The sequence below is a fragment of the Amblyomma americanum genome, chromosome 8, assembly GCF_052857255.1.
Source record: "Amblyomma americanum isolate KBUSLIRL-KWMA chromosome 8, ASM5285725v1, whole genome shotgun sequence".
Lineage (NCBI taxonomy): Eukaryota > Metazoa > Arthropoda > Arachnida > Ixodida > Ixodidae > Amblyomma > Amblyomma americanum.
The window spans coordinates 115,848,574-115,865,740 of NC_135504.1; the positions used below are offsets into that span (position 1 = coordinate 115,848,574).

The window sequence follows — 17,167 nt, forward strand, 5'->3', positions numbered from 1 at the left end:
TGGTGACGCGAACAACCACGTGACCACATGGTGGCGGTTGAGCCGCCATGCCGTGGCTGCGCCGCCACCGTCCAGTGCCGCCGCCATCGTTGAAGGCTCGAAATGCTACCTTAATGTAGCTATCGCTACAAAGCCTATTTTCACTTTCTGGCACTATCGCTTGCTTTTAATTTTGTTAGAAGCGTTTTATAAGCAAAACAGAGATGTCCATTTACATACAGTATTTCGTTTTCTTGGAAACCAAGAAGACCCATAGTCGTTTGTTTTTAAGAAACATTGCGCACCTTAACTCGGACTGACGTAGTAGGGAAATTGACGATGATATATTCTGTGTCCATATGCTAAGAACGGGCTCTATGTATCACACGAATATTGCGTTCGCTAAACCAAACGCCAAGCGCAGTAACCACTTACTGCACGATACTGACTACGTTATCATTCGGAACTATTGGGAGCCTCTATATATCGATGTTTCTGTTCCAAGTCCTGGAACTCTAGTATACCTTTTCTTGCCCATTCAGTTCCTGTCGGAGCAGCTCAGTTGTTAGCTAACAATGGCCTTTTTGTGCTTTCCCTTCAGCAAGCTTAACACGAAAGCTTTTACATTGCTTTTGAATACTGAAACCCTTCGGTCGTAGAGTGAATTGAGTCTTTCATATTACCGAGCTCAGCGCGAATTCCAGTGAGTGAGTTGCCGCTTTTTTCTCTACATTAGTTTTCCCGTCACTCATAAATGCATCTAGCTTCGCTGCTAGTTCAATTAGGACTTCTACACCTTCTTTAATGATGCTTGATGTCTTGGCTCCGAGAGCCTTAAAAAAATCGTCCATTGCTGCCGCATTGCGGCCGCCATTTTTGCATTGAGTAGCTACGCCAAACGCCGGAAAAATCCAATACCTGAGGTTACTTTATCATGTCTGGCAGCAACAGCGGCGGAAGTGATGCCGTCGCTTAAATTAAATGTGGAAATAAGCTCCCGCCTGCGAATAGAGGCGCTCTGTTATTCACCCCCCCCCCCCCCCCCATAAGATTGCTGCCACTACTGAAGCGATCAGCTTTCCTCACAAATTCCGCCCTCTTGGTGGAAGATCCACATCACTTCTGACTTTACGGACTGTTGAATTATGCGGCGATACTAATGATACAAGAGACAGCCGTATGAAAACGGTGTAATGCCGTTCCTCTCCATGACGCCGCCACCCGCCGTAGCTGCTTTCCATTGTAAGCAGTGAGCCCCCGTTTTCTCAGTGCAGAGGGGAAATTGAGAGGGCCTTTGACGCACCATCGCAGTCTTCGCGGAATGCCCTAACGCCGTAGCCTTACCTGGTGCGCTGCGTGTACGGTTTCCACACGGACGAGTACGTCTACTTCGCCACAGTACAGCGTAAAAGTTCCCAACGGGTCTCCGAGGAGCGCAGGACTACATCAGCCGGCCAGCACGCGTGTGCACTTCGGATCCTGCGTACAACACGTGCATGGAGGTATCTCTGGAGAGGCGCCCGATGTCCCCCAGCTGCCCGCACTGCTGTGTGGCCTACCAGTAGCGTCTTTCAAGGAGGGAACGAGCGCCGGAAAAAGCAATTGCCGCGTCTCTCTGGCATATATATCCAGTGCGTGGGAGCCAAGACCGTTGTTTAACTTGTTCGCTGAGAGCCCCGTCGCTATTGGTGTAGTGGCGTTGTGGCTCATCCCCTTTCTCGTTTGTTGTTTACGGATGACAAGCTAGGATGACGGGGGGCAGCGCGTCAGGGACAAGAGTTTTACTCTAAACGCGAGCGTGCACGGGACGGTGTGCAAGAGGCAAGTGGGGAGAAAGCCCCGGGCGGTAGATGGTGCGGATACGCTTACCGGAGAGAGAGAGAGTTCTGGGGCCGTATTAAGTAACTGCCATAAATTGTTTTAAAAGTTACTGGCAGTGACGTCAACATGACGAAACGATGAGACGTCACCGGTTGGCGCAAGGAGGAATCAGCCAATTACAGCAGGACGGTGCCCCGAGAGCATTTTTTTTTTTGCATGGCGAGTGGCCGTCTGCTAAATTTTCTAAAAATAAATAAGAAACGAGCAGCGATGAAAATAACAAATATTTTATTTTGCCAATAGATTGTGTTTAAAGTTCGAAAATATTAAGGAAAACAAAAAGCATTCCAAGATGTAATTTTAAATTTGCTGGGGGGTACTTTTTGCTGCCACGGGTATGCGCTGACGGCGGTAAAATGTCAATCCGATTTGCACGAAAGCAGCCCATTGACCGCCTCGAAACTGGCACAAAAAACTGCCAGTTAGCGGCTGCATAATTAGGCGTGCAACGTCACCACTTCTGCCACATCCGTGACGTAATCTGGAGCCACCCATGACGCCAAAATCAAAATGGCCGCCGGCTACGACCGACCAATAGGAGCGAGGCTTATTGATGCCTTTTTGACAAGTTTGTGACAATTTTCATAATTGAAAGTTGCGTAATCTGGCCCCAGATGATGATGAGTGTGATGGCAGAGTCTAGGCAGGAAAGGGAAGAAGACGTCACACGTGCTTTTGTCCGCCTGTCGTGAGCCATAGAATGTTCACAGTTCGGGCTATGGTTGTGCGCATAAATTGGACGGCAGGAACATGCACGGTATTTAAAACAAACAGACAAGTGGTCACTGTCCTGAACATGCACATATTGGTATCGTACTGTAGACTGAATAAACTGCACCATTCATGGCATCGTATTGTAGACTGAATAGACTGCATTATTGAGTGCTCACATTGAGGCGTTGCTTGCGACATCGACTAGCTATAACGGTTTTTTTTTAGGATTTCACATAGGAATCTCAAGGATTGATGCAAAGCTAATGAAGAAATATTTAAAATCGGGATAGGACTGTCAGCCTCATAATGAAGCAGTATTGACGGCTTTGGTTCCTACGCCTCTGTCCTCAGTACATGGCAAGAGCTCGCAAACACGGTTTCATCGATGGTATACGCATGAACATTTCCGGCGGAATATTTGGTTACTATGATGCGACACCGAGAAAACGGCGTGTAAGGACAGAAACAGCAACCTTTTGAATGCGAAATAAGCGAAGAACTCAGCAGCTTCGGGCGGAAGTTTAGAGCGATGAAATATGGGCGGCTATATTCGTTTTTATTATAAAACGAAGTCGACCTAAATTGAATCTGCATGCTTTCTCACCCGGAACAAATTTCGTTTAAAGTAAAAAAAATCTGCATTTTCACTCGTGCTTAATCTCTCCTCATGTAGACTACATGTGCAATGAAGATAGGAATTTCCATTATCTGTTTTAGATGTTTCAATACGGATTTAAGGTCCACAAGGGGAAGCAAGATAATGGAAGAAAGTAAATTTCATAACTAGCGAAGCTACCCTGACCGGATGATTTACATCATCATCATCATCATCAGCCCTACTACACCCACTGCAGGACAAAGGCCTCTCCCATGTCTCTCCAATTAACCCTATCCTTTGCCAGCTGCATCCACCCTTTGCCTGCAAACTTCTTAATCTCATCCGCCCATCTAACCTTCTGCCGCCCCCTGCTACGCTTACTTTCTCTTGGAACCCACTCCGTTACCCTTAAAGACCAGCGGTTATCTTGCCTTCGCATTACATGCCCTGCCCAAGCCCATTTCTTTCTCTTGATTTCGACTAGGATGTAATTAACCCGTGTTTGTTCCCTCACCCACTCTGCCCGCTTCCGATCTCTTAACGTTACACCTATCATTTTTCTTTCCATAGCTCGCTGCGTTGTCCTTAACTTAAGCTGAACTCTTTTTGTTAGCCTCCACGTTTCTGCCCCGTAGGTGAGTACCGGTAAGATTATGCTGTTGTACACTTTCCTCTTGAGGGAAATTGGTAAACTGCCACTTATGATCTGCGAGAATTTGCCATATGCGCTCCACTCCATTCTTATCCTTCTAGTTATCTCCCTCTCATGATCCGGATCAGCTGTCACTACCTGCCCTAAGTAGACGTATTCCGGCACAATTTCTAGGCTCTCGCTGCCAATTGTGAACTGTTGTTCCCTTGCTAGGCTGTTGAACATTACCTTGGTTTTCTCCATGTTAATTTTTAGACCCATCGATCTGCTCTGCCTGTCTAACTCGTTGATCATGATTTGCAGTTCACCTCCTGAGTGACTCAGCAAGGCAATGTCATCAGCAAATCTCAGATTATTTAGGTATTCTCCATTTATTCTTATTCCCAACTGTTCCCAATTCAGGCCTCGAAATACCTCATGCAAACATGCGGTGAAGAGCATTGGCGAGATCGTGTCGCCTTGCCTGACGCCCTTCCTTATTGGAATTTTATTGCTGACTTTATGGAGGACTATAGTAGCTGTGCAGTTGCTATATATATCTTCCAGTATTTTGACATAAGGCTCTTCTACCCCCTGATTACGCAATGCATGTATGACTGCTGAGGTTTCCACTGAGTCGAATGCTTTCTCGTAATTAATGAAAGCTATATATAGAGGTTGGTTATATTCTGCGCATTTCTCTATCACCTGATTGATGGTGTGAATATGATCTATTGTAGAATATCCTTTACGAAAGCCTGCCTGATCATTTGGTTGATTAAAGTCTAACGTTGCCCTGACTCTATTTGCGATTACCTTAGTAAATACTTTGTAGGCAACGGATAGTAAGCTGATCGGCCTATAATTTTTCTAGTCCTTGGCGTCTCCCTTCTTATAAATTAAGATAGTGTTTGCATTCTTCCAAGCTTCTGGTACAGTCGAGGTCATAAGGCATTGCGTATAGAGGGTGGCTAGTTTTTATAGCACGATGTCCCCTCCATCCTTCAACAGATCTGCTGTTACCTGATCCTCCCCAGCTGCTTTTCCCCTTTTCATCGCTTCTAAGGCTTTCTTTACTTCATCTTTCGTTGCTGGCGGGATGACGCATTTCTGTGCACTGCTGTCTTTCTCATTGGCGTTCTGATTACATTGGCTACTGTACAGGTCTGTGTAGAACTCTTCGGCTACGTTAACTATCTTATCCATATAGCTAATGACATTGCCCTGCTTGTCTCTTAATGCATACATCTGGTTTTTACCTATGCCTAGATTCCTCTTCACTGTTTTTAGGCTACCTCCGTTCTTTAGAGCATGCTCGATTCTCTCCATGTTAAACTTCCTTATGTCGGCTACCTTGCGCTTATTTATTAACTTTGATAGCTCCGTTAGTTCTATTCTATCGGTAGTGTTAGATGCCTTCATGTTTTGGCGCTTCTTAATCAGATCTTTCGTCACCTGAGATAGCTTCCCGGTATCTTTTCGAACTGTCCTAGCGCCCACTTCTACTGCGCACTCCGTAATTATTGATGTCAGGTTATCGTGCATTGAATGAACATCAAGATCATCTTCCTCAGTTAAAGCCGAGTATCTGTTTTGCAGCGCTATCCTAAACTCCTGTGCTTTCCCTCTTACGGCTAACTCGTTAATGGTCTTCTTCTTCGCTAGCTTCTTCCGTTCCCTCTTCAAGTCTAAGCTAATTCTAGACCTTAACATTCTATGGTCGCTGCAACGCACCCTTCCGAGGACGGCCACATCCTGAATGATGCCAGGTTTAGCGCATAGTATGAAGTCTATTTCATTTTTAATCTCACCATTGGGGCTCTTCCAGGTCCACTTCCTGTTGTCTCGTTTGCGGAAGAAGGTATTCATGATCCGTAAATTATTTCTATCCGCGAATTCGACTAATAACTCTCCCCTGCTATTTCTAGAGCCTATCCCATAGTCACCTACCGCGTGGTCGTCAGCCTGCTTCTTGCCCACCTTCGCATTGAAGTCGCCCATCAGTACAGTGTACTGCGATTTTACTCTATTCATTGCTGATTCTACGTCCTCATAGAAGCTTTCAACGGTCTGGTCATCATGGCTGGATGTGGGTGCGTAGGCCTGCACCACTTTCAGCTTGTACCTCCTATTCAGCCCAATTACTATAGCTGCTACCCTCTCGTTAATACTGTAGAGCTCCTCTACGTTGCCAGCTATATCCTTATTAATGAGGAAACCCACACCTAGTTCTCGTCTACCCTCTAACCCGCGATAGCACAGTATGTGTCCGTCCTTTAGTGCTGTATACGCCTCACCTGTCCTCCTAACTTCGCTAAGCCCTATCACATCCCATTTAATTCCCGCTAGTTCCTCGTACAGCACTGCTAGGCTAGCCTCACTAGCTAAAGTTCTAGCGTTAAACGTTGCCAGGTTCAGATTCCAATGGCGGCCTGTCCGGATTATTTACAACTGATTCATAAAAAAGTAAAGGAGTTGACTCAAACTGTCTTGAGATTGAGGTTAAACAGCTCTCCTGCTCTAGAGAGTGGTCGGCGTATAGAGTGTGATCGCCCACGACTCGCTTTATCCGCTAACTTGCCCGCTTGCGTCCCGGCCGTTCATCTTTCGTGGTGTCTGATCTTCTGGGGCGTCTGGGTCAGCGCTCTGCTTAGAGGACAGAAAAGCGGAGACGCTGCAGAATGATTGTGGCGACTGCGTTCACTGAGACCGCGACACTACTATGAAATTCAGGACACGCGGCTATGTATATAAACAGCTTCCTGAATATTGAGTAGCCTTAGAGCACGAAAGAGTTATGGCCTGTCTTAACAATGCGCTCTATCGAAACATGCTTCCGTTATTTCTTGGAGGACTGCTTTAAAATGTCACCTGAGTCTTTTCCGAGACCAGACTGTTCTTAAATTGGCTTTTAATTGAGCGGAACTTTATCATAGTTTCCGCAAATTTTTACTGGAGTCATATGTGCACTCTTAGGAAGCGTGATCACTATTTAGGAAGCTCTAAGAAGGCTCATATTTGACCTACATTGTTTTTACATATGTTTAAAGGGTTTCTTTACTAAAATCAACTGCAAGGAGAAAAGATTTGGAGATTAAAAGTAACGCCAATACATTGCGAGGAGGAGTGTAACGTGCATGAACTTTTAAAGTTAAATTTAATTTAGAATAGAGAAAAAGACATGGTGCAATTTCAACGTAGAGTAAAGAAACCAATACATGAAAAGTACACCCATTTTAAAGGTTACTGACCGGGAAGAGTGGTACTCAACTTTGTATTCGGACACTTATAGCGCATCCTTTAACGCTGCTAATTAATAACAAGTACATAGTGTGCGCCAGACCGCCTGCAGCATACCCAATGAGGTGTAAACGTCTGACAAAGGGCACACATATTCTAGACGAGAAAATAACAGGTCACTCTTGTTTTAATCCACATTGCAAAGACGCCTCACTTTCTTTTCAGATAAAGTGGACAACCCTGTGGTTTGCAGAAAATACAACTGCAGTGTACCATGCTGTTGGCATATGTATTGTTGTACGTGAAAGAATACGTGCTCCACGTACGCGTTCTCTATATCCGGTCACAAGGAAGAAAGATAATCCGGTAAAACTTAACTTGTTTAATTGGCCGAATGGCAAAAGAAAACTTTACAGCAGAGCTTGGAAACACGGCCTTTCCGTTCAGCGTCCCGCACAACCACTGTCCCGACGCCGGGCCGAGTCCTCCCTTTCCTCCTTTCCGGCGACAGGCAGACGAGCCGGCCGATGACCCCGCAGACCGCCGCCCGGTTCATCCGGGCGCCCACCGTCTGGTCCGCCCGCGCGCACACACATACACGTGCACACACACACACACAGCACTCCCGCCGTCCTGGGTTCGTTGGCCGATAACATCGCGCACCGCACGGCGCCGTCTCAACTCTTTTGTCTCCGACACACTCCCCCCCAAATGATGGAAGTCATTTGTTAGCCGGAGAGTTCCAAAGGGTATATAAGTTGAATCGGCCGCCGAAGTCTTGCCCCCCCTGGCATTCGGACCTCAAAAGCTCTTGCCTTGTTGTCTCTTCCAGTGAAAGCCCTTTCAATCATTCCAAGCTTCCACATTTGGCGCGGCTGCAGAGCTTCTTTTAAGAGGACCACATCGCCAATGTCAACTTGTCTTCCACGTTGAACGCCTTTGGAATGTGTCAGCTGCAACTCCTTTAAGTATTCAGAGCACCAGCGCTTGCAGAACCCCTCCAACGCTTTATTACGAGTCGAGATCATATGTCGCAGGTGGTCACAGGTCAGAGCGGCGATTTCCTTTCGTTGTAGCGCTAGTAGAGAGGTCAGTCGTTTTCCGGTAAGAAACATAGCAGGGCAAAGGGGCTCCGGTTCATTTGGCTCTGTGTAAACGTGTGTAAGTGGGCGGGAATTCAGTACAGCTTCCACTTCGGTCAGCGTAGTTGTCATTTCCTCAAGTGTAAGGTAGCCTCTTCCGAGAGTCTTCTTCAACGCTTGCTTCGTCAGTCCGACAAGACGCTCGTAGAAGCCACCCCATCAGGGTCCGCGTTCTACAATGAATTTCCACTGAACCCGAGCGCTTACAATGTACTCTTGCACCTGTCCACTTCGCATCGCATCCCAGAGACGTCCCAAATCCTTGTTCACTTTCTTGAATGTGAGAGCGTTATCACTGTAGATGGTGCTCGGAAGTCCTCGTCTGGCGGTGAATCTTCGAAATGCGAGAAGGAATGAGCTCGCTGACATATCGCTGACCAGTTCCAGATGGATAGCTCGAGTGACTGCGCAGGTAAACAGCGCTATATAGCACTTGGTTGGAGAGGTCCCCTTGACAACGAGTGGCCCGGCAAAATCAACACCGGTCACCTGAAAGGGTTGGGCCTCGGTTATGCGGTCTTTAGGTAGTGGAGCAGTCACTTGATTTGCTGGTTGAGCGTTGAACCGTTGGCACGTTACACATTCTCTTAGAGTCCTTTTCACCAGCTGCCTCGCTCCGATCACCCAATACCTTTCCCTGAGCTGCGTTAAGGTGCAACGTATCCCTCCGTGCAGCACTTTGCGGTGACAGTAAAGAGCAAGCAGCTTCGATAGGTGGCTCTGCTTAGGTATCACGACGGGATGCTTAGCGTCATAGTCCAGGTGACTACGTTGTAGCCGTCCATCAATTCTCAGGATTCCCTTGTCGTCCACCATAAGAGAAGCATTTCTGAGTGGAGAGTCGACGGGGAAAGCTTGCTGGTTATGAACGCTTTTTAGCTCTCTGTGAAAGCCTTCCCTCTGCTCGTTGCGGATCCAAAATATTTCAGCCTGATCGAGTTCTTCGGCGGTAAGAGCTCCGACTTCATCGTTGCGTCGTCTCATCCTTGAGACGAATCGAAGCGCCCAAGCTGTGACTCTGATCAGTCTGATGAAGGAGCTGTAGCGCTGAATGTCCATTAATGAAGGGGATTGCACTTGGGATGACATGGCCGGCAGCGCCTTCGTTGGCTGTTTTAGCTCCAGTTCCGCATCAGAGAACGCGTTCTGCACTAATCCCTGTGGCCACTCGCCATCAGGTTTGCGGAGCCACTGGGGCCCTGTCCACCACACGTCGCTGGCCGCAAGGCGAGAAACGGAAACGCCGCGCGTCAGGAGGTCCGCAGGATTCTCTTTTCCTGGGCAGTGCCTCCATTCATAGCCGCCGGTGACGCGCTGAATCTCGCATACACGGTTTCGCACAAACTGCTGCCAGCGTCCCGCATCTCCTCGTATCCAGTGGAGCGCTATCGCAGAGTCGGTCCACAAAATTACTCGACCAGGGTGCAGTTCGATCGTGCTTAGGATGTAGCTGCATAGTCGAGCAGCGAGCAAAGTGAGCCTCGCTAGAGTGAGTTCTTTCAGGGGGGCCACTCTCAGGCCGTCCTCCGAGGCGATGGTAAGGTATGCGACCGCCCCATAAGCCACGGGACTGGCGTCTGCAAAGATGTGTAGATCCGTCTTTGTTGACTGCCCGCTTACGTCCGCCCCATAGTACCGCGGCACCTGTACTTCAGAGAGGTGTTTTAATTCGCCGTGCCATGTAAGCCACCTTTCGGCTACATCACTTGGTAGGGGATCATCCCACTCCACGTTTCGTCGCTACAGATTCTGAAACAAGATCTTGGCCCGCACGATAAAGGGTGACAGCCATCCCAACGGGTCGTAAATCCGTGCCGTAGTTTGTAGCATGGATCGTTTGGTGTCTGGTTTACCAGTGTCGTCTGTGACGCAAGACGCAAAGGTCAGGCGATCTGTAATGGGGTGCCATGCCAGTCCTAATACCTTGAGTACACCGGACACAAATCCCAGAGGCTTGGTTTCGTTACAGTCTTGCCCAAATAGCTGGCGCAGCCTCTCGTTGTTCGACGACCACTTGTGCAGCTTCATCGAGGCGGCGTGGAAGATTGTCGGTGTATAGCTTCACTGCCTCCTCTTCGTCATCTGCACCAGTTAGTAGGTCATCTACATAAAGGCCTTGCTGCAGCTGGCTCGCGGTGTGGGGAAAACCTTCCTCGCACGATTTCAGGTGGTGCTGAAGAGTAGCGGAGAGTAAGAATGGGCTCGCGGTGGTTCCAAACGGAACTCGCTTCATGCGCCACGTTTCAAAGGGAGGCAACGGAGAACCGGGCTGAGGGGTCTCTCGGAACCAAAAAAATCGAGGGGCGTCTCTGTCTTGTTCTCGGATTCCAATTTGCAGAAAGGACTGTTGGATGTCAGCGACAAGTGCAACTCGGTACTTGCGGAAATTAAGAAGGAGCCCCACGAGGTCCGCAGATAGATTGGGTCCAGTCTCTAAGTTGTCATTGAGACTCTTGGAATTCTTTCCGCGGGAGGAAGCATCAAATACGACCCCCAGTTTTCGGGAATCGCGAATGACCGCTTGATGAGGCATGTGATAAACGCAGTGGTTGCGGATGGTCTCGTCTTCTACCCGTTCTGCAATGTCGGAGACGCCATACTGCCTAATGGTCGTGTCATACTCTTGGAGCAGGTCAGGAGCCCTCCTGAGCCGGTTGGCCAGCTGACTGAGTCGCTTCAGCGCAATTTCCTTGTTGTCCTCGAGTGAAATCTCGGATTTCCAGGGCAACGCAACTTCATAACGATTACCGTCTCGCTTGATGTTGTCCTCAAAAAACTCCAAGGCCTCACATGGTTTTTCGTTGTCTTCGCTCTCATTCACCCCAATTGATTCTAAGGTCCAAAACTTGGTCAGAATATCAGTTGTTTCTTTTTCAATCACTGAAGTTCGCAGTGTCACGGTGTGGAGGCAGTTTGTCTGCTCGATATCGCTCTCAATAGGCCCTTGAACAGTCCACCCAATTGATGTTTCTACTGCCCTCAGTCGTTTTCCTAATTTGACACATCTGCCCGTCGTGAAGTCCCATAGATGATCAGACCCGATGAGCAGCTCAACCTTTTCTGCACCGCTGTCTGTTGAGAAGTCAGCTGCTTCGTACCCGAGGGATATCAACTTTTGCAGTACATTTCCCGGTGGCGAGGGTATCGGCTGGTCACAAATTACATCTGTTTCCAGCACTTCGAGCTCGCGCTCACATCCGCGCCTCGTCTTTAGCGTAACTCTGACTCTTCGTAACTCGCGTTCCTCTTGGTGGCCTCCGAACACACCGACAGTCAGCCTTTCATGCCCGAGAAGCGTGCATCCCATTTTCCGTGAGGTGTCAGAGGTGATGTAGGAGCGCTGACTTCCTCCGTCGCACAGGACTCGCACCTGCGCGTTGGAAGTTTCTCCACTACATAACGCAGTCGCGGTCTGTAACAAAACTGTTCTTTTGAGAGCGGAGCTGTCTCCCGTGGTCGTAGCTTCGAGGCTTATCTGTGCATTAGTCACTGTTCGGTTCGCTCCGGGTGGCCTGTTACTTGAGTACGTCGGGTCGCACATCGTGCTGGCATGCTTCTTGTGGCATTTGTTGCACTGCAGGTTTACGCGGTATGCTCGTGACCGATGTCCAGTTCTCGTGCACCTAAAGCAACGGCCGGACGACTGCAAAAGTCGTTTCTTCTCCTCTAGACCTTTTGAGGCGTCGCAGTTGTGCGTTTGGTGATCGTTAGAGTCACAGAAAAAGCAGGTCAGCGGGCTCGAGCTCTGATGCAACATCGCTGCGGATCGGACATGCTTGTCATGCGTTTTACGAAGCTGCTTGTGACTCTCTTTAGTGCCTTCTTTAGGTTGTCGACAGAGGTCCATGCCTTGCAGTGCAGCCAAGTTCTCTCTGCTTTCGACCTCTACTCTCAAAAAGGAGAGTAACTTAGAAAATGAAGAGACGGTACCTTTTCCAGTCTCGTCCGTAGTGTGCGATGAGGCATCGGAGACGGAGCCTTGTTGCTCGCTGGCGAGACGGTCGGTGTCGGCAACGCACCTTCGGTTGAAGTCTAGCAGAATGTCCTGTGGGATTGCTCGTTGTGCAATCGGAAGTAGCATTGAACTGAAGGTGTCCAACTTCCGTCCGAGCGCTTCCAGTCCTCTGATGTGCGCCGCCAAGGTGTCGTAGAGACGGCGAAGACCACGGACATCATCTGAAGAACGCACCGGCTTCAAATCAATTAGACTCTTCAGGTGTTCTTGCGCAAGAAGTTCTTCGTTTCCAAACCGCTTCCTCAAGAGTTGGATAGCGTCGTTGTAACATCGTGACGTCGATGGAAGGCCCGCCAGCGCAGCAGCCGCATCGCCTGTCACCGATGCTCGCAGGTAGTGAAACCTGTCTGTGTCAGTCAAGTCTTCGTTTTTATCCACTACCTGCTCAAACACTTCCCAAAAGGCTTGCCAGTCAGAGCGCCGCCCGGTGAATTTGATCAGTTCAATTTTCGGCAGCTTTACTCTCGTCTTCACCGACGTGGTCGTTATGGGGGCTGGCGTGGTCGTTTGGATGGCAGTGCCCCTGCCCGCCGAATTCACTTCAGCCTGCGTTGTTGACGAACCACTGTCGACTCGAAGTTGCAGTACAGCAAGGCACGCTGTAATACGGTCTTGATAATCGTACACTTGCTGATATTCGTTTTCAGCATCTTCTTCCGGTACTAATGGCTCAATTTCTTCGTTGACGTGCTCTAGCTGTTGCTGCAGCTTAATGAGTCGAGCGTGGAACGATACAGCTTCTGTAATCGTGAGGGACGCTTGTCGCTCCTCAGTTTCGTTGGTAAGCTTCGTAGTTTGCGAGCGTAAAACTCTTCGTTTCTTTAAAAGGCGCTCCATTCTCTTCTACAGTTCGTTTAGCCAATTAGTTTACCGGATTGATGACATGGATATTCGTCGTTGCCGAGACTTACGTGAAGTGGATGTAGCGATGATCTCACAAATCCACAGCAGAAGTCCCGGGTTTCGGCACCAAACGTGTTGTACGTGAAAGAATACGTGCTCCACGTACGCGTTCTATATATCCGGTCACAAGGAAGAAAGATAATCCGGTAAAACTTAACTTGTTTAATTAGCCGAATGGCAAAAGAAAACTTTACAGCAGAGCTTGGAAACACGGCCTTTCCGTTCAGCGTCCCGCACAACCACTGTCCCGACGCCGGGCCGAGTCCTCCCTTTCCTCCTTTCCGGCGACAGGCAGACGAGCCGGCCGATGACCCCGCAGACCGCCGCCCGGTTCATCCGGGCGCCCGCCGTCTGGTCCGCCCGCGCGCACACACATACACGTGCACACACACACACACAGCACTCCCGCCGTCCTGGGTTCGTTGGCCGATAACATCGCGCACCGCACGGCTCCGTCTCAACTCTTTTGTCTCCGACATGTATAACGCGTTCCCGGGAACAAGCAGCTTGACTTCCAAAGAAGCATTCTTCTGAATGAGACTTCATTTTTCTCTTGAATGCTTTGCTATGCTTACCAGGTGCCGCATGCACCCCAAACCCAAGAACCTTAATGACTAATTTGATGAAATACAGCTGATCTTATATTGCCGTTCAAGTAAAAGAATCGAGCAGTGAATGAACATGCAGCATAATGCGCCTATCGTATTTACATGATCGTTGTCGTGCACTCTGAAACAACTTCGAAATAACCATTTCGATCTAAACTTGGCGTGAAACGCATTTCAATTGCCTGGCCATTGGTGTTTCTTCTAAAAAAGAAAGTTCAACTGGCAGTTAGTAAATTAAGCCATGGAAACGTACCAACGGGCCATGGACCTTAGGAGTTCTTGTATTAATATTTTAACTCTTTGCTTTCTTCAAGTATACCGGCTACGAATGAAAACTGAGGCATCAAAAACCAAAATATATAAATCTGTATTCTAAAAAAGCATGGAACAAAATTAGGATCTGAAACATGTCTCAGCCTTGAACAAAGCGTTAAAAAAAGAACAGCTGGAACACCCACTGGCAATCCCGTCATTAGTATGGCGAGACCAGACCACAGCTTTGTCAAGAGTTTGGTCTGAGAGTGGAAAGTTTGATACAGTGGGAGATTTCCGTTTGAGTGATCTGTCAGAAACAAGCCGCCTTCGTGGAAACTAGCTCCAGTCTTTGCTTAAGCTTAGTACAAATTTGTAAGCCATTCAGCTGTCACAGTAAGTGCGGCCTAAAGTAACAAAACAGCTCTTCGGACACTTTGCGTTGCAATAAGCTGCTATTTCTCCAGTGCAGTATTGATTTACGCTTCATTTTCTATGACGGAGCTGAGAATAGGGTGAGAAAAATGGCAGCACTTCGCCAAAGAGAAACTCGTGCTTTTGCCAAACACAATTTTTATAGTTGTCAAAAATCACGAAGTAAAGCCGTGGTCAGAATTCTCTTGGCCACATTGTTTCTGTTTGAACTCGACAGTGGAGCCCTGAAGACATCGCTGACGAAAAAAAGCTGGCAAGCGGAGAAATCAAAACTTCTCCTTCTATTGCACAGATATTGAGATTCAGGTTTGCTATAACCGCACAATTGAATCGCTGAATATGAGACCTTATTCTCCCGAAACTTGACTAAGGTTGCGTACATATTTGCGTTCACAGTTATGTATTCTCATCGTGCATTGGAAAAGGAAATATTGGCGCTTTTTAACACGGTGACTTAAATTTAAAAGCATTTGCTCAGATCTTTTTACTCTATCCATTTATATATGCAGAGAAACAAAGCCTTATGATATGTATACGGCTAAGCTAATCGCGGTCGTCATACAACCAGCGCTCTACGTCACGCGTTACAAGTAATTAATTAGCTGTGGTAAAGTACATCTTCGTCTAATTTTGCAGACAACTAGTTACATTGTGGTTACATTAATCGTGAGTACTTCAATTATTTTTTCTGTAATTGAATAACGCTAAAAGGTTGCATTTTTTTTCTATAAACAAAAGTGTAATCCACCGTACAGAATTCAAATCCTCAACTACCGGAGAGGCCTGGAGCTAAAGAAGCATCGCGAGTAGTCATGTGCAGGACATGATCGGCTAAGCGCAGGCTCCTGCGGCAGTTCTCGTCCCAAAAATGTCACGCGACTCCTCTAAAGGAGCCCCCCGCCCTGCTAGGTCGCACTGCATTTTGCCTCCAGCTACGTGCAACGCGGCGCGTTCCACAAAAAGCACGAAGGCGAAGAACATACCTCCAGCAGGCTCGTAAAGCAAGGGTTAGGTTGAAATTAGCACACTGATAGAGTGTTTCGTAGTATAAGGGAAAAAAATGAGGACCACGTAAGCTTTTGTAGCAGAAAAAATAACACCGTAGTAATGCCGAGGACGAAAAGACGCGCTGTGTCTGTGTATTTCACTTTTTTGCGAGGACTTGCCATGCTACCTAAGATGCGGCAGTCAGTATACAATAGAAGGACGTGGAGGTTATTTTCATCCAGAAAGCTGTGCACGCTCCAGCTCTTCATGCCGCGTGTCATCTATAGGATGAAGTCTTCCTGCCTAGTATCCATTAGACGAACTTCCTGTAGCCGTCTTGCTCTTGAAGTCCTTATCCTGGGACACTTCCACATCAGGTGGCTAACGTTCAGGAGAGCAGCGGGCATGGAACATTTGGTACATGTGCTCGGGGCTGTTTATTCGTAAGAGCCTTATCGGCACGGCGAAAGTGTAGGGGCTAACTAGCCCTGGTCATTCCAAGAAAGAGAGAGAGAGAGAGAAACTTGTTTTTTTTTGCTCTTGTTCGAGCCTTAACCGCACTTTTAAAGGGCATTATGCTTTTTATTGAAAGGACCTCTCCTCCAGTCCCAATAAGTTTTGAAGGAGGGGTGAGTGCCCAGGCGAATCAGGGCACGTATAATTCTCCTTTCATACTTGCCTTTCGTGCACTTTTTATTCATTACGTGCAGCTAAATTGATTAAGGGTTATGGTGCACTTGGTGCCGCGTAGCCTCTGTTTTCATCGTTCGAAATCCTCGAATACAGAGGGCTTTTTTTTTTACATGCACTGTCGTTCGGCCACCTCTTTGAGATACGCGAACGTTTGCTATAAAATGGACAGCCAGCATTTTTATAGTTACGCCATGCTAAAGGCTTATGCCTTCGGGCCTAAAGAGATTGCGAGCACACCCCTTTGCGAAAGTTTAGGGCTTAAAGAACACCCGGCCTATCTTCCGTTCAGTAAGTGCACTGAAAATCGTATTGCACTTTTAACGACACATCTCAGTTGCTCTTTATATTAACTGATAGTAATGTGAGAAGCTGCGAAGTTGTGTTCCGTTGGTTACCTAACAGATAAGCACCGACGGTCGAACGGTTGCAAGACGGCAGTAATTCATGGTGTCCTTAAAGCGGTGAGAAATTGTATATTGAAATGAACTGAGAGTTTTTCCTATAGAATAGCAGGAACAACAAAATGTCGTCAGCCGCAAAAGAAAACAGCTCAGATCTCAGGCCGGAGTATCTCAATTTAAATGTAATGCGCCCATAGTAAAATTAATGCGTTAGGAGGTGACAGGATATATGAATGCCTTTTATTTCTTCAATGCGATAGCACTCGGAGGGCCATGAACGCGAACACTGTGCCGCGGCATCGGGGTTAGCGTCTGTGTGAAGCCTCCACCTGCCTGGAGGTGTTTAGAAGGATTTGCCTCTCTCCGCTCTCCTCTTGCCCATTTCTCTCTCTGCATTTGTAGGGAAGAGGAGGAGGCGCCGGTCGATTAATCACTTGATCAGTAAAAATGAAAATGACAGAAGAAATGACTGAGTCAAGAGCAGGCTTACATACAAAATTTAGGCGGAAAAATGAAGCTTGCGTTAACTACTCAGTCTGCCATTGATCAGGTACAGCAACCTGGATCTCACAAATCCAACCAATAGCTGCGTTTGAAACAGCCGCCAGCCAGTGCATTGTTACTCCGCTTAAACGCTGTTCCAGTTCGCCGGTAATCGTATGAAGACTCGCTGCGATGATTGAATGTG

At 47.8% G+C, this 17,167-nt stretch overlaps 1 protein-coding gene across 1 annotated transcript; it reads right to left on the bottom strand.

The window, feature by feature from the left end:
* Positions 1–6,368: 6,368 nt before the first annotated feature.
* Positions 6,369–13,037, bottom strand: LOC144102687 (uncharacterized). The gene is made up of 3 exons (XM_077635886.1): positions 10,161–13,037; positions 8,393–9,829; positions 6,369–6,449 (listed from the first exon to the last, which is right to left on the bottom strand). The coding sequence occupies exons 1-3, from the start codon at positions 13,035–13,037 to the stop codon at positions 6,369–6,371; spliced, it is 4,395 nt and encodes a 1,464-aa protein (XP_077492012.1).
* Positions 13,038–17,167: the final 4,130 nt, after the last annotated feature.